Genomic DNA, 27917 nt, shown 5'->3' with positions numbered 1-27917 from the left:
TTATACCATCCTGGCTCGGCACAGTATCCTTTCGTTCAACCAAAACCAATGAAAGTTCGTTTAAAGAGAAGAGTTCACACTCGATAGTATTAGATTTCACTGGGTGAGACGCAATGTCCTCAAATACAGGTGGAGTCAACGAGCAAAGCATTTCCTCCCCTAACGATGAATTACTCGGAGTTCTAGCTGAGGTTTTAGTGAAAGCCTTATGGAAACTTCTCACTTTTCTCCACATTACTGATATTGGAGTACCAGGGGAAATTGTGGAACAAAACACAACAAATGATTTTCTCTTCTTGGATTTAAGTTCTTTTTTACAATGTGCCCTAATTTTTTTAAAATTAATGAAGTTTTCTAAAGAAGGTACCTGTTTGAACTTCTTGACTGCCTCCCTCTTTGATTTAATTAAAACTGAACACTCTTCATCCCACCAAGGTAATTGTGGTTTATGGAATCTAACACGCTTTTTCTTAGGGATGAACCTGTTTGCTGCGTCTAATAAAAGGTTTTGAAAATCTGTGTAAGACTCATTAGGGATGTTGTTAATGTTAGACTCAATATATTGATTGAATTGTTCCCAATTGGCTTTTTTCACATTAAAGATCTTGAAGAGGGTCATTTCTTTGGGGGCTATTTCTATCCTGCCCGTAACTCACTACAAAAGGAAAGTGATCACTTGCTCCTATCTCTGGAAAAACTTCCCAAAGGTATTCCACAGCCAAACCTGGAGATGCTATAGCTACGTCAGGGACACTGTTTGAGTCAGGCGGTGAAATTCTTGTCGCCTCACCTGTATCGAGAAAACACAAGTTATCCTCCTCCAAAAGATCTGCAAGACGATTGCCGTTCGGATTGTTAGATGATGAACCCCATAAAGAATGTTGGCAATTCAAGTCACCTATGAAGAAAAACGGTTTATCACACATTTGAACCAGTTCTCTAAAGATCTCCTTACGAAAACGAACATCTGGTGTCTTATACGATCCTATAATAAAATTTTTTTCAAATTTGACAATGATAGCCTGCCATTTTTCAGGCAAGTGAATATGTGAAATGTCTATCCTATCAGCTGCCAGAGACTGATGAATAAGAACCGCTATTCCACCCCATCCATCAATCCTATCATAGCAGTAAAAATTGGGAATATGCAAGTGCTGTGAAAATTTCAGATGTTTCATTTAGAAGAATGATAAAAAACCATTAATATTCCAATGTAAAATATTAAATGTCATAACTATACAATTTGTTACTATTATTATTTTTTTCTTTTTAATATAAAAAATAATATATTATATTATCTGTGAGAAATAAATGACAATTCAGTCAACACTACTTTTACTAAAATTAGATGTATTATGTGACTCATCAAAACCTGCAAAATCCATATTATTATCAGAGGTTAAATCAACATTTTTTGAAGATACACTATCCTGAGAATGTACAGGATTGCTTGTTAATGAAAGTGCAAAACTTGGGCCTTGTGATCCCATATGCTTTTGTGAATCATATAATTTGTTTAAAATCGGTAATCTAGGTAAGTTTCTGCTTAGATCCTCATTTAGTAAAGCTTTATGCGCCTCTTTGTCATAACTAATGTCTTTAAGAATTACTTTATTTTTCCTTTTAAATGGGACCGCATGACTTTGACTCTGGAAATGGGAAGTGTAGGATGAGGATTTTTGAAGAGCTTGAGTGAATGCTCTGGGTGAACTGGATAGTAAAGAAGGAAAATCCCCACTTCTCCTTTGAAACATTCTAGAATTCTCTGGCTTTTCCTTAATTGGGGGAAACAGCTTGGCAGCTTAAAAAAGGTGAGATCTTGAAATACCATTACTTCATTTACCTTTTTTTGTCTTTCGAATTCTTTGCAAATTTTATTTGTGGCAAGGTGTTCGAGATCGCAGTATAGACATTTTGGTACAGAAACTGTGCAGTTTTGTAATGTATGTTCATTGGAGCATTTCGGGCATCTTGCTTTTCCCCTGCATTGTCTTTGTGAGTGCCCAAATCTTAGGCATTTGAAGCATTGCTGTACAGGAGGGATGTATGGGTCTACTGTTACCAAGTTTGAGTAGATAATTATTTCTTTAGGGGGAGTTCTTACGTTAGAGAGTAGTTGTACAGTTCCTGTAGGAATGTATGTAACGGTTCCATTGTCATGTAAAACTCTTCTGTTAAGTCTTCTTGCCGATATAATTTTCCAGTTTTTTTGTAATTTACTGTCGTTAACTATGTTTTCCATTGAAATATTTATACTTACATCTCTAATAATACCCCTTGATGTTAGCATTTTTTGAGGTATATAAGCAAGAAATCCTTTCTCAAGGATCTCTGTGCTATTTAGTACCATATTTGCCTGTCTTGAGGTGTTAAAAATTACTCCTAGTCTATTCATGTTCATATTCATTCTACTAATTTCTTTAATTCCAGTCGTACCCATAGTATGAAATACTTTCCCAATATCCATAGGATGGATATTACCTGCTTTTCCCTTGTCACTCTCTATCATAATAAGGAATGGACCGAAGTCAGTGTCCTTGTATTCAACTTTTCTTCTACTTATATTTTCAATCCTGGATGATAAGTTATTAACTTCTGTTAGCATGGTCTGATCCATTTGAAATTTATTTTTTAAAGCACAGAGTTCTTTTTCTATTAGATTAATATCATTTTTATGTCTCGGGGCTAGCATTTGTATGGAATTTAAAAGATTTTGCGAGTTCAATGAAAGCAAAGCATAGATCCCGCCCCCTTTGTCAGGGGGACCGGGAGAGTTTGTGTCCATCTCCTAAGCCAGCCTCTACTCTACTATACTACTGCTACTATGATTATATAAAAGCAAAACTTACAGAAAGGTGCTTTTAGAATTTCTTATTCACTACTCACGTATTATCCCGTTTTAACTTTTAACTTAACTACTAAATTAATGTTCAAACACTAACTAACTATATCTACAGTATAATTACTTAATTTATAACAATTTTAACGCGATGATTTAGGATTTTTCTGACAAAACCTATAATCACACCGACGCCATTCTTCAATTTCTGATAATAAATTATAAATAGGGCTTTTCATTCACAGTCATTTGTTTCGAGCTTCTGTCATATGTCGTATAATCCGTGTATATTAAATATTATACACAGATTATACAACATATGACAGAAGCTCGAAACAAATGACAATCGATGAAAAGCCCTATTCAAAAACTTTGACAGCCGAAGACAAAACATTGCAGCGTGAAATAGCTCTAATTTTTAGGTTATGTTTGTCTACTGTGTTTAGGAAGCGCGCCGTTTTCTCTTTTAAGCAACTTTTTCACCTGTCTTTACGTGCCCCATATATTTTTACCTTTGCAATAGGCGTGTTGTGTATTTATGTAATATGTTACTCAAACCTTTTTTAATATGTTCCCATATTTTCATTTAAAAAAAGCCTTTCAGAAAAGAATGGCATCGATTTTATTAAAACATGACATTTTTTTGTAGTCGTTTATAACAAGTGAGCCTTATTTAAAAAGTATTCTATGCATAATAGTGCGGCAGATTCGTGCAAATATTATAAGAATTGCACATTTAATGATACAAGCATATAATTTGGTCCACATATACTGTACATATAAAGGTACAAATTTAGATATGAGGCCATCTCAGATTTTGTCTTTTACAAAAATGGCGGTAATTCAAAATGGGCGACTATACATATATGACTAACAGAACGATATCTTTTGAATGAAAAGTCCGATCTCAACCAAATTATGTAGCACATAGGTTCCTTTTGTGATTTACAAGATCGATATCGTGAACTGGAAAAATCGGTTTACCAGAAGTTATGTTTTATCTGGTTTCTTATGTAAAACTATTTTATATTATATAAATCATTTATTTTCGAATTTTTTCACCCTGTGTATATTAATTTTTCAAAATGGTAATACCACCATTGAAAAGAGCATAAGAATATGTTTTAGGAAATATTTTAAAAATTTTAGTTATGTTAATTATCATTTAATAAATGCATAACGTCTCTTCACATGTACCTATGTGTGGTAGATTCGTGCAAATATAAGAATTATTGTGCATTTAATGGTAGAAGCATATAATTTGGACCACATATACTACACATGCAAAAGTTTAAATTTAGATATGAGGCCATCTCAGACTTTGCATTTTACAAAAATGGCGAGCATTCAAAATGGCGGCTGTAGATATATGACTAATAGCACGATAACTTTTGAACAAAAAGTCCGATTTCAGCCAAATTTGGCACCAAGGTTCTTTTTTGATGTTGTTTTTTTTTTAATTCTTCCACCCTGTATATATTAATTTTTCAAAAAGGTAATACCGCCATTGAAAAGAGTGTAAAAATATTTTTTAGGAAAGATTTTGAACTTTTTAGTTATGTTAATTACCTTTTAATAAATGCATAACGTATCTTCATATGTAGCTATGTGCGGCAGATTCATTTTGAATGCCCTCCATTTTTGTAAAAGACAAAATCTGAGATGGCCTCATATCTAAATTTGAATCTTTGTATGTGTAGTGTATGTGGTCCAAATTATATTCTTTTAGCATTAAGTGCAAAATAATTCTTATATTATTTGCACGAATCTGTCGCACGTAGGTACATGTGAAGATACGTTATGCATTTATTAAATGGTAATTAACATAACTAAACTGTTCAAAATATTTTCTACAAAATATTTTTACGCTCTTTTTAATTGCGGTATTACCTTTTTGAAAAATTAATATATACAGAGGGAAAATTGAAAAAAAAACATATTTTTACATAAACAACCAGTAAAAACACAACTTTTCGTGAACCGATTCTTCTGGTTCACCACATCCATCTTGTAAATCAAAAAAAGAACCTATATACCAAATTTGGTTGAAATCGGACTTTTCGTTTAAGAGTTATGGTACTATTAAACACATATGTATAGTCGCTATTTTAAATGCCCGCCATTTTTGTAAAAGGCAAAAGCTGAGATGGCCTCATATCTAAATTTGAACCTTTATATGTGTAGTATATGTGGTCCAAATTATATGCTTGTATCATTAAATGTGCAATTGTTTCACATATCGGCCGCACTATAAGAAAAATAGATACCGCTTTCGAAAGAGTGCATTTCCAAGTAGGTATACGCTGTGAGCTCGTACGTAGAGGGAATATTTATAAATTCGCGAGCGCCAGTAGTGGCAAGTCTGTAAAAGTTTACCGGAAATTTGACATAAATGTCAAAGTGATGAATTTAAAATTAAAATTAAAAATATTAATTATACACAATTAGGTCTGGATCCCGCGTATGAAAAAAAAGTTGATTAATAGCAAGCTGAGAATTTGTTAATAGCTTAAGGGTGTTTAGTCGGATAAACTTTGATATATGGGAACACTGGAACAGGGGCAGTTTTAATTGTGGAACAGGTTAAAAATTTGGAACGGTCACGCCACGAAAACGGCACATTTATTTTGTCCGACAGAACAGACTTAAACTCTTCGGACAGAGATTAAACTCTCATGCAAAAATCAGACTGCTATTTATCACCAAATGGGCGTTTTAATGAGTAGAACATGTAGAATATGTCAAATGACAGGAATTATGACAGGTGATAAATAGCAGTCTGATTTTTGCATGAGAGTTTAATCTCTGTTCGGAGAGTGTAAGTCTGTTCTGTCGGACAAAATAAATGTGCCGTTTTCGTGGTGTGACCGTTCCAAATTTTTAACCTGTTCCACAGTTAAAACTGCCCCTGTTCCAGTGTTCCCATATATCAAAGTTTATCCGACTAGACACCCTTAAGCTATTAACAAATTTTCAGCTTGCTATTAATCAACTTTTTTTTCATACGCGGGATCCAGACCTAAATATTAGTTGGTCAAAGCTGTGGTATATATTTTTACCTTAAATATACTTACGTTTTAAATACTGAATTTACGTTTTTTAATGTTCCGGAATATGTAATTATAAATTAATCAGCGCCATCCACACGATAATTGTGAAAGTATCCGAAGTAAGAAATTAATATTTCATCAATAGAACGTCAAAATGATTAGCAAAATCTTAAAAAATCTGTTACAATTTAATTACTTTTTAGTGTTGTAAATATTAAGCGATAACAATTAAATAATAAATTTAAAAATTACCAGTGAAAGTTGAACTAGTAATCCGCCAGGAGCGACACCAGCGAAGCTCAGAGCGTATAAGCATATTTTTAAAGTTTTTTATGAATTTTCAACAAAGATATTATTCATTGAAATCTTGAAAATTGAATTAAAATAAAAATCAAAAAAACATCCTTTCTTTTAAAACTCGTATTAATATATTTTAAAACATATTTTTCTAAATTAAATAATTTGTAATTGTTAGAACATTTATACCAAATTGACATTACCAAGAAAAATAGACCAATGCGGCAATATATCGCCTGTTACATCCCTGTGCTTTGTATTCGAACATCCAAAGGTGGCGATATGAAGTTACTATAGCAACAAAGTAATACATCGATTACAACAAAAAAGAAAAGACTCCACGTCAGAATTAATTTTAGAATTGTCACTTTTGTAATAGTTATAAATTTGTTCTATTTTATTCAAATAAAATATTGTACAGTCCACACCACAAAGTTTAATTTATCTGCAATAAGATAATCCACCAGTAATTCACAATGAAAATATATTGACGTTAAAATTAATATTTTTCTAAAGGTATTATGTTTTTTTCGTACATTTTAATGTTTGATAAATGCCCCAAATTATCGATTTAAAAATTAGTTAATTTAAAAATGTGACATTTTTGTTGCGCGCTCAATTCAAATAAGCGCCCTTGTTAAGTACTTTAAAAAGGGCTATAGATTAGAAACGAATCAAGATGTAAACAAAGTTTTTAGTCAAAATGTTAGTATAAAAGTACCCTGATGATTATGAAATAAATATTTTTTTATTATTGCCTTATTTTCCGAAATACAGCACTTTTAATGAAAAACCATCCCTTATTTCCCTATTTTTGTAAAATGGAGGCGCTGTAGAATTGTAAACTTTTTTTTTTATAAAATAATAAACAATTTCAACTACCTGTTCCCAAATTTTCATCCATCCTTTATTTTTTTTGAGCTCAGATTGTTCTTTGATCGGGCTACAAGGGATGGCGTGAAAGCATCAGTTCGCCAACGAACAAACATAATTTTATTGTTTGAAGAGAGGAAGAAAACTAAATTATTTTTATGGGTAATATGTATGTATATAGGTACTTACCTGCGTTTCGTTATTAACATGTGCTGATAATTTATAGGACATATAACTTGCAAATCCTTCTTGTAGCCAGATATCATTCCACCACGCGTTTGTTACTGAAACAGAAATAAGAGTTTTGCATGTTTCTAATTTACTAAGTACCTAATAAATATGATTACAATAATTTCTCAACATATGATAAAAACATTTAACATAGCTTACCCAAATTCCCAAACCAAAAATGACTTAATTCGTGGAACATCACCAGTTTTATCTGAAATTCGTTGTATATTTCTAACGGCGCAGTAAGTAGACCCTGCCTAAAAGTAATTAACCCCCAATTTTCGGTAGCTGAAGTTCCCACTCGTTGGTATTCAATCATATCTAAAAATCGAAATTAAATGAGAATATTGTGTGTTGGTAATCAGTGGCGGATCCATGGGGGTGTTACGGGGGTCATGACTCCGCCCCCAAACGAAAATTAATATCAATTCAATAAACCTAAAAAAAGAAAAACCGAGAGATCCCACCAAAAAAATATGGCCATCCAAAAATAATTGTAAACACACGTATCCTATGGTTGAAAATACTCAGTGGCCTTGCGTCAGAGAAAAGTAATTTCAAACCCTCATCAAGACCCATGACCCCCCAAATATTTCTGGATCCGCCACTTTGTTGGTTACAGTTCTTTTACGAAATACAATATTAAACCTTGGCACATTATTTCACCTACTGCGTAAAATTTCTAACCTGATCTCAACGAACTACATCATATAGGGTCTGTTATGAATATACCCTAACAACACAAAACATTCCAGGAATGTACTATCAAAGTTCTATTAATGTTTGAATGTCCTGGACGTTCAAGGAACATTCGGTGAATATCTGATTAAGTTATTGGTGGAATGTTACCACAAGACATTCTTTGAACATACTACCAATGTCCTATATTTTAAGAGAGGCCATTTACTATCCAATTTGCATTCATTTTCAAATTTGCCTCGCATGTATATATGTATTTAGGCAATCCAAACCACGTGACTTCTGGTTCTGGTTGGCATACAAAAAGTTACAGGTTACAGAGGTTATGTTTGTAATATCATTTCATTTCATTGTTTATCGTCGTATTTTGTCTAATTTGGATTCATTTGGATTTCGTTTGCTGTATTTTGTGAACTTTATAAACTTTACCACACTACAAAGTGATTATTTTTAAGGAAATTATTATTGAAAACTCCAGATGTTTGGAGAAAGGTAGGGGAAACAATTTTTATTTACTGTTAATTTTTCTCTGATATTTATCAATATTGATGAATTTTGCAAACAATAACATTATTTCTTTTATTGTTTAAATATTTATTGAATCTGAAAATAATTGGGGATTTAGATCCATATACAATTCAGTCAGAATTGGATTTTACCATAAAGTGCATTCCACCAAATTACTATTATATATATTTATACATAGGGCTTCCAATCCCGCAGCCTGAGTTCAATCTCGGTATTTGCGGGACTACGAATTTTCAATCCCGCGGGATTTCGGTATTTGCGGGATCCCGCATATTGAAAATAGTCATATTTCTACGAGTATAAGGCAAATAAAACAGTAAATTAATCGACTAACTCCACATTTATTTAAGTATTATTATTAGTATGAGATTAAAACTGTTTTTTCTTTACAAAAAACAGTAACAAATACTGCAAAAACAAAAAATCTATCTTCTTCAAAAAATACACCAACGAAATTATAAAAATCAACCAAAAAAACCCATTTTCAACTGAAAATTAATGTAGTTTACTAATTTAGTTGCTATATTACTTAGCTATAAGTATAAGTTATTATTATTTAGCTAAAGGGTTCAATTAAAAATGTTTGCAAAGGAAACACAACATATTGGATGGTATGAATAAAAATGGAGTATAAACTCCGAGTACGTTCTCATGAGTATGAGAATAAAGTAAAAGTTTATACTACATTTCATATGAATAAAAATATGTTGATATGATGAGTTTCTACTCACCGTACCTAAGAGTAGATACTACCGCGTGGAGTATGTGCTTACTCTAAAATTTGGAGTATAAACTACATCCTCATGTTTATTCATACGAACCAATATCTAAATCAAAACTGTCATCTGACAAAGTCCTGTGTATTTTAGACACAATATAGCCAGCAGCAGAAAATGTCCTTTCGGCTTCCATACGTCGACGGCATTCCTTTTTAGGCTTTATATGTAAATGTAAGATATTTTCCCATTGACTCCCAAGATTCATATACAGTCATTTCTATTTTAATAATAGACTCAAGTGTATTAGCTCGAGATGGCGACGAGCAAATAAATATTACATGCTGACGATATAGTTAACTCTAACTCCTGTTGCAATGTAAGATCAAGATAGGAACCCGATGATGGAACCTCTACATTGTTTCAAGTGCTTCTTACTTGATCACCCTCTTCGTCATCATTGCTCTCAGATGAATTTAAAAGGCTGAAGTTCATTCCAGTTACAAAATCATTAATTTCTTTTCGAAGTAAACTTTTCGGTGGGGGATGAAAAGTTGCATCGTCACACTACGCTTGGTAACTACGAGGCTTTTGGAGATAAATCAGTTGTGCAGTCACATTTATACGTCGCGTCGTTGTAAAATACGGCGCAAAGACAAAGCTAATTCTGAAGCTAACCTTGAATAATTTTTTTCCAGTTTTCTAATATGTAATTTTGAGCAGCAGCAATGTACACTTTTTTCAGTCCCGCAAATCCCGCGGATCCCGCGCCTGTAATCCCGCATCACGCGGGATTGGAAAATGGCTCGGGATCGCGCAATCCCGCGGGATCCCGAGATCTCGGTATTGCGGGATTGGAAGCCCTATTTATACATATCTGGTGGAGTCTCACAATTACTACTTAAAGTAGCAGATGAAAGCATACAAAAGCCTTCAGGCACATAAATATTTTACAGCTGGATTTGTTTTTAAAGTTGGAGTAAAGTTGGAAGTCACAAGCAACAACTTCGTAAGTACCTACAAGAATATTGAGGAAATCCAGCTCCTCGATACTACTGGGCAAACTAGAAGTTTGAAGAGTACAAAGCCTTTTGAACTAGTTTGAGTGATAGGTGATAGTGAAAAGCAGAGCATAATGCTTGTGTGCCTGTGTATGTTAGAATAGTGCGGTTAGAAAAGCTGAGCATAGTGCTTGTGTGCCTCTTAGATTAGATAAGAGACGCTATGGAATAAGCTCTTCATTTTAAGGAACAGTAGTAATTTAGGTTAAATTAAAATTGCTCATTGGTCAGAGTTATGACCAGATTGTAATTGTAATGTACAATTCAATACAATGAATCGTCATCGTAGTGATGATTATGGAAAAAAATATATAACAAGATTTTGTGCAATAAAAATGTTTATATTTATCAAGGATGTATTATTTGGTATGGCCACATATACTTCTGGTATATCGTCGGTGATGTGACAATACCTCCTATCTGCTTTTTCATGAATTTTGTAGGAGATGCAAAACTTGTTTGGCCACCTACTGTTTACATATATTTTTTTACTTGTTTTGTAGTAAATTCAACTATCTATTTACTTCAAAACAAGTCAAAACTTACGCATGAAAACAGGAGGTGACCTTAAAAAATATTTTTCGTCTCCTGCAAAACTCATGAAAAAACATATAGGAGGTATTGTCACATCACTGACGATATATTTCAGAGAATGTCTAAACAATATACATTGAATGTCCTAAGAACATTCGTAGACATTTATGGAATGTTCCAACAAGACATTCAGTCTAAAAATATACTGTGAATGTTCAAAGAACATTCGTAGACATTCATGGAATGTTCCAACAAGACATTCAAGGAATGTTTAAAATGCTGACACAGCACTTTGCTGGGACTTTTCAGGGACGTTCGTGTGCTTTTGGGGACATTCCAGGAATGTTTTCAATGTCCTGTGTGTACCTTCTAGGAACATTCCTGGAATGTTTTCTGTTATTAGGGTATATTATACAATACACAGTGAGGACGTTTGAGGTGGAATAAATTCATTTTCTCGAGAATGGGTGACTCTGGAGATAATTCCCGAAACAGGTCAATTTTTATTTTTAAATTATAATTGTTTGGCATACATATCATACTAGTGACGTCCTAGGTATAATGACGTAATCAATGATTTTTTTAATGAGAATAGGGGTCGTGTGACAGCTCATTCAATTCTCTATTCACTAATATAAACAATAACCTAGTTATTTATACAGGGTGCCTAAAAACATTTTTTTTAATAAATTAATTGAGACAAAAAGAAGAATTTATGTAATTTATTTAATGTAAAATACATTTTACTGCCGTCAGAAAACAGAAAAAAATGTTAATTTGAAAAATAAAGATTGCTTTTCGCCTATGTTAATTAAATGTTCAAACTGCAAAGAGGCAGGTGGTTGGCAGCTTTAATATTGTATTTAAGCGAAAAACAATATTTATTTATCAAACAAACATTTTTTCCTGGTTTTGGACAACAGCAAAATGTATTTCAAATTAAATAAATTGTATACATTCTTCTTTTTGTCTGAATTAATTTAATTAAAACAAATTTTGGGCACCCTATATAAATAATTATTATGTTAATGTTTATATTAGAGAATATAGCATTAAATAACCTTTCGAATGAGCTATCACACGACCCCCATTCTCATTTAATAAAATCATCGATTACGTCATCAAGCCCAGATGGATGACGTCACAAGTATGATATATATGCCAAAAAAAAGAATGTGTGTGTACTTTGTACGCACGTAAGAAGTTATACTTCTATTATTATGATTTCAATGAAATTAATATACTTAACAGGTTATTTGTATTTTATTTAAATATTAAATTAACTTTCTTACCTACCACTTTTAAAAATTTTTAATTAAAACGATACCAAAAATTAAAAAAAAAAAGAATATGAATCGTCCGGGATTTGAACCCGGGACCTCCCGATCTCCGATCACACGCTCTACCACTATGCTATATTGCCTTTGCTTTGACAGGTTACAAGATTTCTCATACATACTGACAAATTTAATTGACCAAGAAGTGAAGTATACAAAAATACTTTAAATATACTTACTATTATTATAAAATATTTTATTCCCGAGGAAGACAAATCCAAAAACACAAAAATTATAATAAATAATACATTTACTAAAAACACTAATATATCCTTTTATACATACATATCTTGAAATATTAGCAACGAAATACATACTGTCTGTGCGCATGCGCCCGGCATTATAAATTTTCACTCTCGATCGTAAAGAAGTATAACTTCAAAAATTATAATTTAAAAATAAAAATCGACCTGGTTCGGGATTTATCTCCAGAGTCGCTCATCCTTGAGAAAATGAATTTATTCCAACTCAAACGTGCTCACTGTATATGGCTATATAAAACTAAAGTTTGATAATTGCAACATTTTATACAGTGTTAGTCTAAAGTCCGGTCCCTCCTCGCATCTTTTGAACGGTTATACTTATAATCGTGGAATTTGGAGGGAGTAAATAAACGGCCGTAAGCTTCTCAAATAATTATAACAGGTGACATAATAGTGATTAGGTCAGTAATCAAAATGGTTTACGGCTGATTGAACTCGCGGCATCGTTAGGAATGGTGGTAGTAACTTAGTAAGTACGTGCTTTCCCCACAAACACATCCATAAAGCCACGTGGCAGTCACCAGACGGTCAGACCAAAAATCAAATTGACCACGTACTTATAGCAGGGTTGTTAACTCTACGGATTTTTCCGTAGATCTACGGATTTTCGAAATTATTTCGGATTTTCAGATATCGACCACATTTCTACGGATTTTTCAGCTGCAGCCATTAAGAAGCTAAAATGAGGATTTTTTTACTCTTAAGGTGTCATTCTTCTTCTTTTTTGGTCTATCAAGTGTCACTATTCTTCTTTTTGGTCTGTCAAGTGTCATTCTTCTTCTTTTTTGGTCTGTCAAGCATCATTCTTCTTCTTTTTTGTCTGTCAAGTGTCATTCTTCTTCTTTTTTTGGTCTGCCAAGTGTCATTTTCTGTCAGATTTCTGCACTACGGATTTCTACGGATTTTTGAACCGCCATCTACGGAAATATTCAGTTGCGTTGTTAACAACCCTGACTTATAGATAGTCGACATTTCTCCGATGTAATGAACGTAAGGTAGAGGTGCTAATATATAGACTCCGGTCACTACCTTATAAAATCAAAACTTAGAGCACGCATATCTAACGCAAAAAAGGTCACAGCACAAAATCCACAAAATATAATACTGAGGTGCTAAAATCTGAAACTGATAGAGCTAATTACATGACAATATTAAACGAAGCGTTATCAAAAATCGAAGTAAATTTAAGTACAGTAGGAAAAATGAAAAAATACCCATGAACGAACATATAAAACACGCTGTATTTTCCTGTCACCGTGTCACACAAAAAATTGGCCAGCGCAAGTACATGTAATAATTATTGTTACATGTACTTGCACTGGACAATTTTCTTTGTGACACGGTGACAGGAAAATACAGAGTGTTTTACATGTTCGTTCATGGGTATTCTTTCATTTTTCCGACTGTATAGAAGAGCATTGGACCAAATGTAAAGAAGCTATGCACAGCGGCTGAAACTGTATTAAAACCTATCAAGACCAGAAAAAACGAAGATTGGTTCGATGAAGAGTGTAGACATATCAACCAACAAAAAAATGAAGCTTATAAGATTATGAAAATCTTAGAAGAGAAGAAAAGAGAATGTTTAAAAGAAAAAAGAAAGAACAATACGAACACGCTCTGAACGAAATTGTTAACTACCACAATGGAAAAGACTCACGAAAATTCTACCAACAGATAAAACAGCTACAGAAAAGAATTAAAACCCAGAATTATATCCTGTAAAGATAGGGACGGCTCTATAATTAGTAACAAAGAACAGATACATACTAAACAGATGGACGAACCATTTTGAAGAACTTCTTAGTGGCAATCATGAAGATGGCGAGATTGAGGGTCCCACACCTTTCTCTGCCACATCGTTAATTACAACTAGTATCTGACACTTACTCTTAGCGGTTATATTATATCTGTCTTAATAAAATTACATTCTAATATATTAAAGAAATTTAAACTAGCACTTGTTACAAAATCATATAAATCTTTATTAATAGCTGTTTTTTTTTCAATTGTAGCTTTCAATATGCGTCTCCGTCCATCTTGGGTTTTCTAGTGCTAATAATTATCTTTTATTATATCAAAAAGTAGGTTGTCGTCAAAAAAGCAAGACAAACCAGCTCTTTCGATAGATATTCCAAGTGATTTTTGAATTTATCTAATGCTGTTTGACGACCGCCCATTTATAGCTACAATTGAAATAAAAACAGCAAAATAAAGATTTATATAATTTTGAACATTGCCTTACTGTAATAAAGGAAATGATTGCTAGAAAGAGAAAAATAAAGGAGAAATGGCGAAGACAAATAACTACCAAGAGAATCACCAAGAAAATTAAACTACAATTGCGTAATACCAAAAATAATAAAATACAAGAATATCTTACAGTCTTATCAGCAGAAACAGATGGAAGGCAACCAGAAAAATCAAACAACGGAAAATTGCTTAAATTATTCTCATACCTAAACCAGGGAAAAAATAAAACTCAGGTTACTTCATACAGACCAATATAAGCCTGCTACCTGTTCTATTAAAAATATTGGAACAACTTCTTCTTAAAAATAATTATCCCCAATCATAGAAGAAAGGAAATTAATTCCCCAAAATCAATTTGGGTTCAGAACACAACACGGAACGATAGAACAGATACATAGACTGTTGTGCTGCATTTCTGGATATTGGTCAGGCCTTCTACAAGGTATGGCATGCTAGTATAAAAAGCTATATTTCCAAGTGATATTTCCTAGTCAAGCAGGATAATGAATACACAGGCCTAAGACCAATAAAACCCGGAGTACTTCAAGGAAGTATCTTGGGAGAGATATTGTACTTGCTCTACACTGCTGACCTACCTACAAGTAACAGAACAACGTGTGCAACTTTTGCTGATGACACCGCTATACTAGCCTCTCACCATGATCGAAATCACAGCATCCAGAACTCTTCAAAAAGATCTTAACAATATCCAAAGATGGTTTAAAAAATGGAAGATATAGGCGAATGAGACTAAATCCATCCATTTAACATTCACCATGAAAAAGCAAACATGTCTATCTGTAACTCTGAACGAAACACAACTCCCACAAACCGATATTGTCAAGTACCTAGGAATCCACCTTGATAGGAGATTAACTGGGCAAAAGCACATTTTCACAAAAAGAAAACAACTAGGAATAAAGTTCCGAGAAATGTACTGGATCATCGGTCGTAAATCTACACTAACTCTTGAAAACAAGCTGCTGATATACAGTGAGGACATTTGAGTTGGAATAAATTCATCATCTCGAGAATGGGCAAAGTACCCCGCACAAACCTTATGGAAATTAGGTCCCAGTGGATTTAGTTCATACTTTGGGAAAATACTCTTTGAAGCATCCTGATAAAAAGTTCTCAAGGGCACATCTCGATCGTATGGAGGATTTTCAAGATATGGAGGCACAAACTCGGAAAATTATAAGATTTACCGGGTATTCCAATTCCCTGAGTTACTGGTTATCTGGCAACATGTAGAAGTTTGGATTAAATAAAAATACTAGTAGTCTAGTATTTTTTCCTGGTTATCCAATGGCGACCTTTACTTTTACCTTGACCTTCAACGGACGTCATCTTCTAGAGTTTCGAGGGTTTTCAGCATTAAATTGATATAAACAGTTTTTGGGATCGCTAAACACGAACATACCATCATAATTGACTTCCGGAGGACGAGATGGCTAGGGCCACGGCAAGTGACGTCATTTTCTAGAGTTCCAAAGGTTTTCGGCATTTAATTGATGCAAATGAATTACTGGACGGTTTTTTGAGGTCGCTAAACACATAATCGACTCCCGGAGCACCTGGTTTCCAAGGTCAATAAAAGGGGCTCCTGGAGTTTCGAGGGTCTTCGGTACTACATTGATGCAAACGGATTACTCATAGGTTTTTGGAGTTGCTGAACACGAATACCCCATCAGAACAGACATCGGAGTACCTGGTTCCTAAGGCACGTCATGCTTTGGAGACTCGAGAGATTTCGGTACTAAATTAATGTAAACTAATTACTCACAGGTTTTTGGGACTGCTGAATGTGAATACGTCATCAGATCCGACCCACGGAGCATCTGGTGCCTAAGGCAGGTCTTCTTCTGGAGTTTAGACAGGTTTCGGCATTAAATTTAAGCAGATGGGTTTTACTGATGGGCTTTTGGGACTTCTGAACACAAATACGTCATCAGAACAGACACCAGGGTACCTGGTGCCTAAGGCACGTCATCTTCTGGGGTTTCGACAGTTTTCGGTACTAAATTGATGCAAGCGGATTACTATTGTGTTTTGGAGTTGCTGAGCACGAATATGACTTAGATAAAAGACTTTGGAGTATCTAGTGGCCACGATGAATAACACTATAAAGATAGAATATAGTACATCTATCTTAAAATAAATGAAGGAAAAACATAAATTGAGTTTATATTTATAAATAATTAAAAAAAATGAATAGCACAACATAGTTATTTTAATAAAAATCTACAAATAGAAAAAAAAACTTTTTACCAATTTGTACGCTTTCTTTGGACATCAACTAAGAAAACCTCCGAGTACTCGGTGTGTACCAATCCGTTTGCATCAATTTAGTACCGAAAACTCTCGAAACTCCAGAAGATGACGTGCCTTAGGCGATAGGTGCTCTGGTGTCTGTTCTGATGGCGTATTCGTGTTCAGCAACCCCAAAAAGCCATGAGTAATCCATTCGTATTAATTTAATGCCGAAAACTTTCGGAACTCAAGAAGATGAATAACCTTCGGCACAGAAGTAATCCAGTAAATCCAGACGTGCCGTAGGCATAATGTGATTCGTGGGTCGGATCTGATAGTGTATAGTACATTATTTCACGGTATTGTTATACATTTTAAAGAAGCGCTTGGATTGACATAAAATTTGGCATACACATAGCTAACATGTCAAAGAAAAAAAGTGATATTGCGCCGATTTGTGCTTTTGCCCTGGGGGTAACTTTCACCTCCTCTTGGGGGTGAAAAAATATATGTCGAAAATAAGACCAGCAAAATAAGCAAACTAATGAATATAACTGAAACATCAACAGTAGAGGAGCTATATAGAAACGTAGTCGTTAGCGTTAAAAAAGCTGCAAAAGAAGCACTCGGCTTTAACACTCAAAGACAAAGTGAAAAACTATGGTGGAACAAAGAAATAGAAGCACTCGTAGAAGAGAAAAAACAAGCGTATATCAGATGGCTGAGCAATAAACAACAAAAAGATAGAGATGAATACCTGGAACTCAAAAGAATAATAAGAAGAACAACAGTAAAAGCAAAAAGAGAAATGTGGGATAAGAAGTGCCAGGAAGTTAATACCTACCTGGGAGGCAGAAAATGTACAGAAACATGGAAGTTCCTCAATAAAATAAGAACTAACGAAAGGAAGAGCACAAACATTCAATTAATATCCACACAAAAATGGGAAAAGTACTATGGGGAACTACTGACAGAAAATAGGGACGAATACTTAACTCAATCACCAACAGAGGTTAACATTGAAGGAGAAGATATAACAATACAAGTGACAGAAATTAGAAAAGCTATAAAAGAACTGAAAAACGGTAGGTCTCCAGGACCAGGGGATATCCCAGCCGAACTAATAAAATGTGGATCACAAAAATTATTTGAAACCGTCACTTGGTGCATAAATCAATTTATAAATGGTTCTCCCGTACCCGACGAGTGGAAAATTGCTTATATTTCGTCGATCCATAAGAAAGGAGAAAAGCTTAAATGTGAAAACTATAGAGGGATATCAGTGACTAGTACATTCAGCCGTTTGTATGGACGAATAATTAGAGAACGCATTGAGAAGGAGTACAAAGACCAATAGGAAGAAGAACAATCCGGTTTTCGAACAGGAAGAAGCTGTACTGATATCTTCTGCCTCAAACAACTAATAGAAAAAAAATTAAGCACAGATCAAGAAACCCACCTCATGTTTATTGACTTGCAGAAGGCGTACGATACAGTTCCTGTAAACAAACTCTGGAACGTGTTACGACAGATGAATATTAGTGTCACCTTAATAAAAGCCTTAAGAAATTTGTATGAAGGGTCAACATCACAAATAAAAACTGGAAACAGATTATCGCAAAGCTTCCTGGTTAATAAAGGTCTACGTCAGGGGTGTTGTGTATCACCGACCTTATTTAAAATATATGTTGCAAAAGCATTGAAAGAGTGGAAACGAAAATGCAGAGGCATGGGCGTAGACCTTGGAGAGATTTGCTTATATACATTGCAGTTTGCTGATGACCAGGTTGTTATAGCAAACGATAAAGATGATTTAGAGTACATGGCAAGGAAATTACAAGAAGAATATAGAAAGTGGGCATTAGAAATTAATACAGAAAAAACAAAATACCTGCCAATAGGTACCGAACTATTGAACATCACATTAGAAAATAATGAAATCATCATGCCCTGCGACCATTACACATATCTAGGAATCGTTTTTGACACAACGGGGAAAGATGATGAAAAAATAAAGAGAAGAATAACACAATCCAGAAAAACAATTGGTTGTCTAAATAGCGTACTGTGGAATCATGAAATAGGAAAAAGAAGAAAACACAATATCTACGAATCTCTTATTAAAAGCAGTCTATTGTACGGAGCAGAAACTTGGCGGATAACCGAAAACAACAGAAGAAAACTGGAGGCAGTAGAAATGGACGCTTTTAGAAGATCAGTAGGAGTGTCACGCAGAGAGAGAATACGTAATGATGAGATAAGACAGCGAATGGGGGTTGACGGCTCTCTAACAACAGACATAGAAAGAAAACAGCTGATATGGTACGGACACGTCCAGAGGATGGATAACTCAAGACTCCCTAAAATAATTATGCAATGGGTACCACCAAACCGCAGAAAGGGAGGAAGACCCAAGAAATCTTGGAGAGAGGGAGTAACGAAGGCGATGAGCGCAAGAGATCTTAGAGAGGGCCAATGGGATGATAGAGTGTCATGGAAATTAGGCATCGGACAACGTCGCAAGACGTTTTAAAACCGATTGATATATAAATAAGACCAGAAATGGATAAACTGTCTAATTCTAAGTCACTTTTGTTCTACTGAGCTTTTTCGCCAAGTCAACACTTTTCGAGTTATTTGCGAGTGAATATGTTCATTTTTCAACAAAATAACCACGTTTTTAGACGGTTTTTCGCAAAAATTTCACAAAGTAAGTATTATGCCGAAAAAAATATTCGTAGCAAAAATATAGCCTGTAAAAAAGTAAAATAAAATAGTGTACGCTTGAGGTCTCTGGACCTCGTAGAACCAGAGTTATATCCAATGAAAAATAGGTTTACATTCGCCAAATTTTGAATTGAATATTTCAACGTGAAATATCCAAAAAATGAAGCACTTTTTGGGGAAAACCCATTACAACTTTTTTGAAATATTTAAAAAGGCTTTATTTCTGTTTTCATAACAAGTTTCTAGCATTAAATATAACCAAGTTACGCTCAAAATAAAGTTGGTCTCTTTTGTTTTGGCAAAAAAAAATCAGATCACCCCCTAATTACAACTTAAATGAAATTAATCGTTACCGCTTCACAAATTATTTAACTTATGTTGTGTTTATATGATCTGTAAGTTTCATCGATTCAAAGTGCTTATTTTTGAAAAAAATTGGTTTTAAATTAAAAGTTTTAAAATTTTTAATTTTGAATAAAATGGTTTTTTTTCAAAATAACTTAAAAATTGTTAGAGGTACAAAAAATCTCAAAAAACAAAAAAGTCAGCATTGCTTTTCTGAATATCTTGTATTTTTTTGTTTTTCTGTAAGACAAAAATTGATTAAGATTTGGTGTTTCTAAATCTGCATACACTCGTGATTAGCCACTCGTTCAAGCCATTTTAACTAAAAGTAAGGACTTTCAACCGATGAAACTTAAAGATCATATAAACAATACATACACGAGTAAAGAAACTTGTGAAGTGGTAACGATTAAGTTCATTTGAGATACTAATTTGGAGGTGATTTTCCCGATTTTTTTACCAAAAAAAGGGACTTTATTTTGAGCATAACTTGTTTACTTTTGATGATAGAATTTTTTTTATAAAACAAAAATGAAGCTTTTTATGAAGTTTAAATAAGTTGTAAAACGTTTTCCCCAAAAAGTTCTTTATTTTTTGGTTATTTCACGTTAAAGTATTCCATTTGGAATTTGACGAATATGAACCTATTTTTCATTAGTTATAACTCTCTGCTTTTACTAGGTATAGAGACCTAATGTACAGTATACTCCATTTTTTTCAATTTTTTACAGGATATATTTTTGCTATGAATGTTTTTTCGACAAAATACTTACTTTTTAAGTTATTTGTGTAAAACCGTCTAAAAGCGTGGTTATTTTGTTGAAAAATGAACTTATTCACTCGCAAATAACTCGAAAAGTATTGACTTAATGAAAAAACTCTATAGAACAAAAGTTACTTAAAATTAGTAAATTTATTAATTCCCGGACTTACTTTGTACGTATATTTTTTCACCCCCCGAGAAGGGGTGTGTAATGTATTGGCCATGTAATTATAAACCCCACTCGCGACGCTCATGCATTGCTAATTATCGCATTATATTTTAGTTAGTTTACAGGTAAAAGAATTAACCAGTTGTATTTGATATGTAGTCAAATAAATATTTGTTTTGGGTTCATCCAAGTGTTTTTGTGCCAAACATTTCATGGCGACGGGATAAAAACGTTTTTAAAGTTTGTAAGTGAATACAAAATGTCGAAAGGCGGGAAATTAGATTTACCGTTAAATTTGGAATTTAATCCCAGAATTTGTGAATGAAATGTGTTTATAAAAAGACTAGAACAATATTTCATCGCTAGAAAAAATACAGATGTTAATATTAAAAGAGCTATTTTGTTATAATAAAGCCTTTCAAAAGAAGCTTATATCTTGTTATCCGACTTGTCCGTGCATAAAAAAACCTGAAGAATGTGAATTTAATATCATTGTAAAAAGCCTAGTGTATAACAAAACTTGTTTAGTGTGGGTAGAAAGGGCAAAGTTTTATGGTGCTTCAAAAACAAACAGTGAAAGTGTACAAGATTGGAGTGTACGTTTAAAAAAACTAGCCGATACTTGTGAATTTGGAAATAATTTGGAAACGAAATTAACAGATATGTTTATTTCAAAATATAATGATGGAAAAGTAAAGAATACGCTATTTTCACTGAAGTCAGATATCACATTTAATAAAGCTAAACAGCACAAATTGAAGAAGCAGCAATAACTGGCATTAAAGAAGTAGATAGCAGAAGTGTGGTGAAAATGGAACCAGTAGAAGAAAGGGAGGTGTGTCAAATAAGGAGTGGAAGTTGCAGTAAGGAAATATTGCAAGTATCACAGCGTGGGGATGGCAGAGCACATCAACAAGAACGGCGATTTAAGGAGACCAGACCTTCAACTTCAGGGATGCAGAGACATAGTTCGAATTTTAATCGTGATGAGTTCAGTGGTAGTGTTCAAAAGTGTTTTAGGTGTGCTAAAAGACATCCGCCTTCAGTATGTCCCTATAAGGATTATATCTGCAATTTATGTAACGTTCGAGGACACTTAAAACGGGTATGTAGAAATAGATTTTAAAATTTATTGGAAGAAGGAACTGAATCATCTGTATTATGTATATCATCAAATAATGATCCGCCAATTTATATTGATATTAATATTAAAGGTATGTTTAAATTTGAATTAGATTCGGGCGCCGCGGTCTCTGTCCTACCATTTAGTATATATAACAAATATTTTAATACACAACCATTATCTCAAGTTAATGTATCGTTAGTTAATTTTTCAGGAGGCAAGCTTCATCCTAAGGGCAAAATTAACTTACCAGTAACTTTTTCAAAACAAACAATTTGGATTTTTTTGTTGTGCATTGAGAAACTCCAGCCTTGCTAGGTAGAAATTTTATTAGGTGTTATAATATGGGTTTCACGGAACTAAATTTTATTGAAACGGATAAAAATAATGAAATAATGGGGTGGTTAATGAAAGATTTTCCCACTGTAGTTTCTGACAAATTGGGCACATTTAATAAATTTCAGTTAAAATTTAATATTAAACCAGATGCCAGACCTAAATTTTTTAAACCCAGAGTGGTTCCTTTTTCTTTAAGAAACAAGGTAGAGATGGAATTAGATAAAATGGTCCAGGAGGGCATTATATCTGCAGTTGAATTTTCGGAATGGGGAACACCCATAGTACCGATTTTAAAAAATGATGGAGGTGGTGATTTCAAAATAACTATCAATCCTTTTATCGAAGCGGATAAATATCCGTTACCACGGATCGAAAATTTATTTGCTAAGTTCGAGGGTGGTCAAGAGTTTTCTAAAATTGACCTGAGTCAAGCTTATCAGCAAGTTGTGATTCATCCAGATTTTCGGAAATATACGGTTATTAGTACTCATAAGGAATTATTTGCATTTAATCGTCTACCGTACGGAGTTGTATCAGGTCCATCCCAGTTCCAACGTATTATGGAACAAATATTTCTCAATATGCCAAGTATATCTATTTTTTTTTAGATGATATTCTAATTACAGGAAGGAATAGGGAAGAACACACTAAGAATTTGTGTAAAGTTTTAGCGATTTTACAAGAATGTGGTCTTACAGTAAAAAAAGAAAAATGTACGTTTTTCGCGGAATCAGCATCTTATCTTGGATTTATAATTGATAAAAGGGGCATGCATAAAAGTCAAGATAAAATTCGGGCTATTGAGGAAATCACAGAACCTACGAATGGGACACAACTAAAATCGTTTTTGGGAAGTATAAATTATTATAATCGATTCATTCCAAATCTCCCAAACATTGTTCATTGTTTATATAAGTTTTTAAAACAAAATGTAGTTTGGCACTGGGATGAAGAATGTCAATTAGCTTTTGACACTATTAAACAAATGTTAGCTTCAGATCTAGTATTAGTTCATTACGACCCAACTTTAGAATTAAATTTGACGGTTGATAGTTCAGATTATGGGATCGGAGCTGTTCTCTCGCATAGTTTGAAAGATTGTAGCGAGAAACCAATATATTTTGCTAGTAGAACGCTCAGCGATACCGGAAAGGCTTATTCGACTCTAGATAAAGAAGCAACGGCTATAGTGTGGGGAATCAAACGTTTCTACCAATTTTTATATGGGAAGGAGTTCAATTTAATCACAGATAACAAGGCGTTAGTATCCATTTTTGACCCTAAAAATGGGATACCGGTTACGGAGGCCAAGAGAATGCAGCGATATGCAGTATTTTTAAGTGGTTTCAATTTTAATATAAAGCATGTATCGACACAAAAAAATGTAGCAGACGTTTTAAGTAGATTGCCTTCAAATAAGTCGATAAGGTTAGATTCTTCTAAGTTTAATATAGAGGAAACTGTTAATTTAAATTATTTAGCAGAAATCGAAGAAATTCCTATTAATGTGAGTGATATAAGGAAAGAAACAGAATTAGATCCGATTTTGTCTCGTGTAACTAAATATGTTATGGCCAAATGGCCCACAAATGTTGAATTAAAAATTAAACCCTATTTCCTTAAACGAAATGAAATATCTATTGAAGATGACGTCTTATTGTGGGGACAAAGAGTAATTGTTTCTAGTAAACTACGAAATAAATTACTGAATGAATTGCATTCAGCTCACTTTGGTATAGTTAAGATGAAATTATTAGCGAGGTCCAGGGGCGGTTTCTCCATTGGTTCACTTGTGCAGTGAACACCCAATAAAAGTTCATTAAAATACAGTTTTTTTTTTAAATCTCATAAATATTAAAATATCATTAAAATATTTTTTTAATCTCATAGAATCATTAAAATATAACTTTATTTAGTAATCATATTTATTTGCTCTACGCCGCTGGATGCATTTGGTAAGTGCAGATGACTTATGCTCGGGTGCAGAATTCAAATTGAACCAGCCACTAATAACCTACCGCTATAAGTTAGAAAGAGAAATCTTAAAATCGGTGAAAAAGCATTTCGCCTATATAAAACAGCAAGAATTTGTGCAGTGCACCTAGAGACCAGTGAAGCGTTTTGGCACGTTTCGGTTCACAGTTTGGAATTTTCTGTTGTGGGTTCTAGTTAAATACGGTTAAATCTTAAATACAATATTAATAGTTTTATGATGGAGCCTTATTCAGTGGATTTTATAAAAGAAAATGCAAATAGTTTTGAAAATCGACTTCTTATAAAAAAGAATCCACCTCGGCCGGAGATAAACTTGGTACAAGAATGTGCTATAAAAAACAAAAAGTTTAAACGTTGCTTTAAAGTTGAACAATATAAAAAAAACTTCGTCGTTGTGCGGGTGTGATAAACTAAATTCTTTGTTTTGTTTTCCATGATTAGTATTTTCGAAAAATGAAACTATTTCTTCAGAGTGGACAAAAACGGGCGTTCAGGATTTATGTCATTTATAGACAAAAATTAAAAAAAACACGGATCTTCTGAAATTCATTTAAAAAATGAATTGCAACTCTCAGATATTGGCAATATTGATATTGCCTATGCAATAAGTAAATATATAATTTGGTCAGAAGTACGAAAGTATAATAGTTTCACTAATCCGCTGGTCCGCTGGGTTTAAGCTGTTGATTCGAAATGTTGATTAAATTCGAAAATATGATTTTGATAAACTTTTATGCGATTGCGAGTCTAAATTAATCATAATTAAGAGTTGGCGCAATGATACGAAATGACCGTTAAATTGAGACGAATCTATTCATGTAAGTTTTATTGAATTTGAGTAACATTATATATTCCATAAGATGTGCTCCGTGTCCTTTAGACAAAAAAGGGCAAGGTCCCAAAAATTTTTCGCCTGTGCCGCAATTGCCCGCGGCTTTTATTCACAGTTTCTATAATTACATTCCTTAATTGAACACCCATTTTAAATTACCACGAGCCGCCACTGGCGAGGTCTTATATTTGGTGGCCATCATTAAATACAGAAATTGAAGTTCTCAGCAAGAACTGCATTCCTTGTCAGCACATGCAGGCAGATCTTCCTAAGGTTTCCTTACAAGGCTGGAGCATTCCTCAAAATGTTTGGTCACGCGTGCATATAGATTTTGCCGAAACACGAAAAACTCAATTTCTTATAATTTTGGATACTTTTTCTAAATGGGTAGAAGTTTGTCCAATGTCGTCAATGACCTCAATGGCTACGATTGCTAGGGAGTGTTTTGCTCGTTATGGTTTACCGGAAATACTTGTCAGCGATTACGGCCCGCAGCTAACATCGCAAGAATTTAAACATTTTACTTTAATTAATGGTATTAAACATATAACAATACCTCCTTTTTCAGCACATTGCAACGGTGCTGCTGAAAATAGCGTTAAAACAGTCAAACATTTTTTGTTAAAAGATATTGATCAAAGAAATATTAATTTATCATTGTCTAAATTTTTATTAACATACAGGAACACAGTGCACCTGTCGACAGGTACTTCTCCCGCTAAAATATTTTTTGGAAGGGCTTTGCGAACGCGTCTAGATGTAATTAAACCTGATGATTTGCAAAACTAACAATCAAACCCAGTTGATTTAACACAAATTAGACGTAACTTGATGCAAGCGCAAGAAAATAATAACAAATATTATAGGGGGAGGAGACATGTAGAGCTTGTAGTGGGGGATATCGTTTTAGTTAAAGATTATAGAAACACCAAGGTGTCGTGGTGAAAAGCAAAGATTTTACGAATTTTAGGTAGAAGAGCATATTTGGTAAATCCGTTAGGTAGTAAATTTACGTGGAAAAGACATTGTAATCAAATTAAAATAGTTTTTAATAGTAATTTAGAAGGTATTACATTTGCGGAGACGATGCACGATAGTTCAGAGGAAAATAATATTCAAAATAATGAGGAAAATGTTATCCAAGCCGCTACAAACTCAACAGGAAATCTAGGTGGGGAGCCTCAGCTAGACTCTCAAAATGATAGTGATGTTATCCAAGAGTCAGGCATCCCACATAGACGTCAAATAAGATCTAGAAAAGAACCAGAACATTTTGGATTCGAAATATAGTATTTAAAAGTTTAGTTTTGTTGTGTTCCTAAATTTAGTTATAAGTAGGATTTTAGGGTGGGGTGATGTAATGTATTGGCCATGTAATTATAAAACCCACTCGCGACGCTCATGCATTGCTAATTATCGCATTATATTTTAGTTAGTTTACAGGTAAAAGAATTAACCAGTTGTATTTGACATGTAGTCAAATAAAGATTTGTTTTGGGTTCATCCAAGTGTTTTTGTGCCAAAAATTTCAGGGTGAAAACCACTCCCAGAGAAAAAGCACACATCGGCACAATATCAATTTTTTTCTTTGACTTGTTAGCTATGTATATGGCAAATTTCATGTCAATCCAAGCGGTTCTTTAAAATTTAGAGGTTTTGCAATATTTTACCGTTAAAGAACGTACAAGTACTAGTATGTAAGGTCCTAAGAGCATTTAATTCCTCCATTTGATTCCTCCGAAACTCCAGAAGATACCCTATCTTAGGCAACAGGCGCTCCCGTGTCTGTGCTGATCACGTATTCGTGTTCAACAACCCCAAAAACCTATAACTAATCCGTTTGCATTAATGTAGTACCGAAGACCCTCGAAACTACTACCGAGTGTCGGTTCTGGTGGCATATTCGTGTTTAGCGACCTCAAAAAACCCTCCAGTAATTCATTTGCATCAATTAAATGCCGAAAACCATCGAAACTCTAGAAGATGACGTCCCTTGCAGTGGCCCTGGCCACCACGTCATCCGGAGGTCAATTCTGATGGCATATTCGTGTTTAACGATCCCAAAAACCCATGAGTAATCTGTTCTAGGAAAAATCCTAGACTACTAGCATTGTATAACTAGACTGTGTAGATAAACAACGCTACTAGTACTTTTATTTAATCCAAACTTTTACATGTTTCCAGATAACCAGTAACTCAGGGAATTGGAATACCCAGTAAATCTTATAATTTTCCGAGTTTGTGCCTCTATATCTTGAAAATCCTCCATACGATCGAGTTGTGCCCATGAGAACATTTTATCACAATGCTTCAAAGAGTATTTTCCCAAGGTATGAACTAAATCCACCGGGACTTAATTTAAACAAGGTTTGTACGGGGTACTTTGGAGAGAAATCGCGAGACAAGTAGAGTTTTATTTTTAAATTATGACTTTATGGCATATATGTCATACTAGTGACGTCATCCATCTGGGCGTGATGACGTAATCGATGACTTTTTTAAATGAGAGTAGGGGTTGTATGATTGCTCATTTGAAAGGTTATTTAATTATGTATTAATTAATATAAACGTTAACATAATTAACTCTCGAAACCCAAAAGACTCCATCTTTAAACAAATAAATGTTTAAAAATAATAAAATCTTTGGATTTCTTGGTTCGGAAGCAGATTCTCTCTTATACCAATTCCCC

At 33.8% G+C, this 27917-nt stretch overlaps 1 protein-coding gene across 2 annotated transcripts in view; it reads right to left on the bottom strand.

Annotated features, from left to right (window-relative positions):
- Window positions 1-27917, bottom strand: part of LOC114340546 (glutamyl aminopeptidase-like) — a 278341-nt gene that overhangs the window by 147752 nt on the left and 102672 nt on the right. For both annotated transcript variants that reach the window (XM_050645533.1, XM_050645534.1), the window contains exons 5-6: window positions 7450-7611; window positions 7249-7343 (exon numbers count right to left, since the gene is read on the bottom strand). In XM_050645533.1, coding sequence (XP_050501490.1) covers window positions 7249-7343; window positions 7450-7611 — 257 coding nt within the window. The remainder of the gene's footprint in view (window positions 1-7248; window positions 7344-7449; window positions 7612-27917) is intronic.

Source organism: Diabrotica virgifera, chromosome 3 (genome assembly GCF_917563875.1).
Source record: "Diabrotica virgifera virgifera chromosome 3, PGI_DIABVI_V3a".
Classification (NCBI taxonomy): domain Eukaryota; kingdom Metazoa; phylum Arthropoda; class Insecta; order Coleoptera; family Chrysomelidae; genus Diabrotica; species Diabrotica virgifera.
This window is presented reverse-complemented; position numbering and strand designations above follow the sequence as displayed.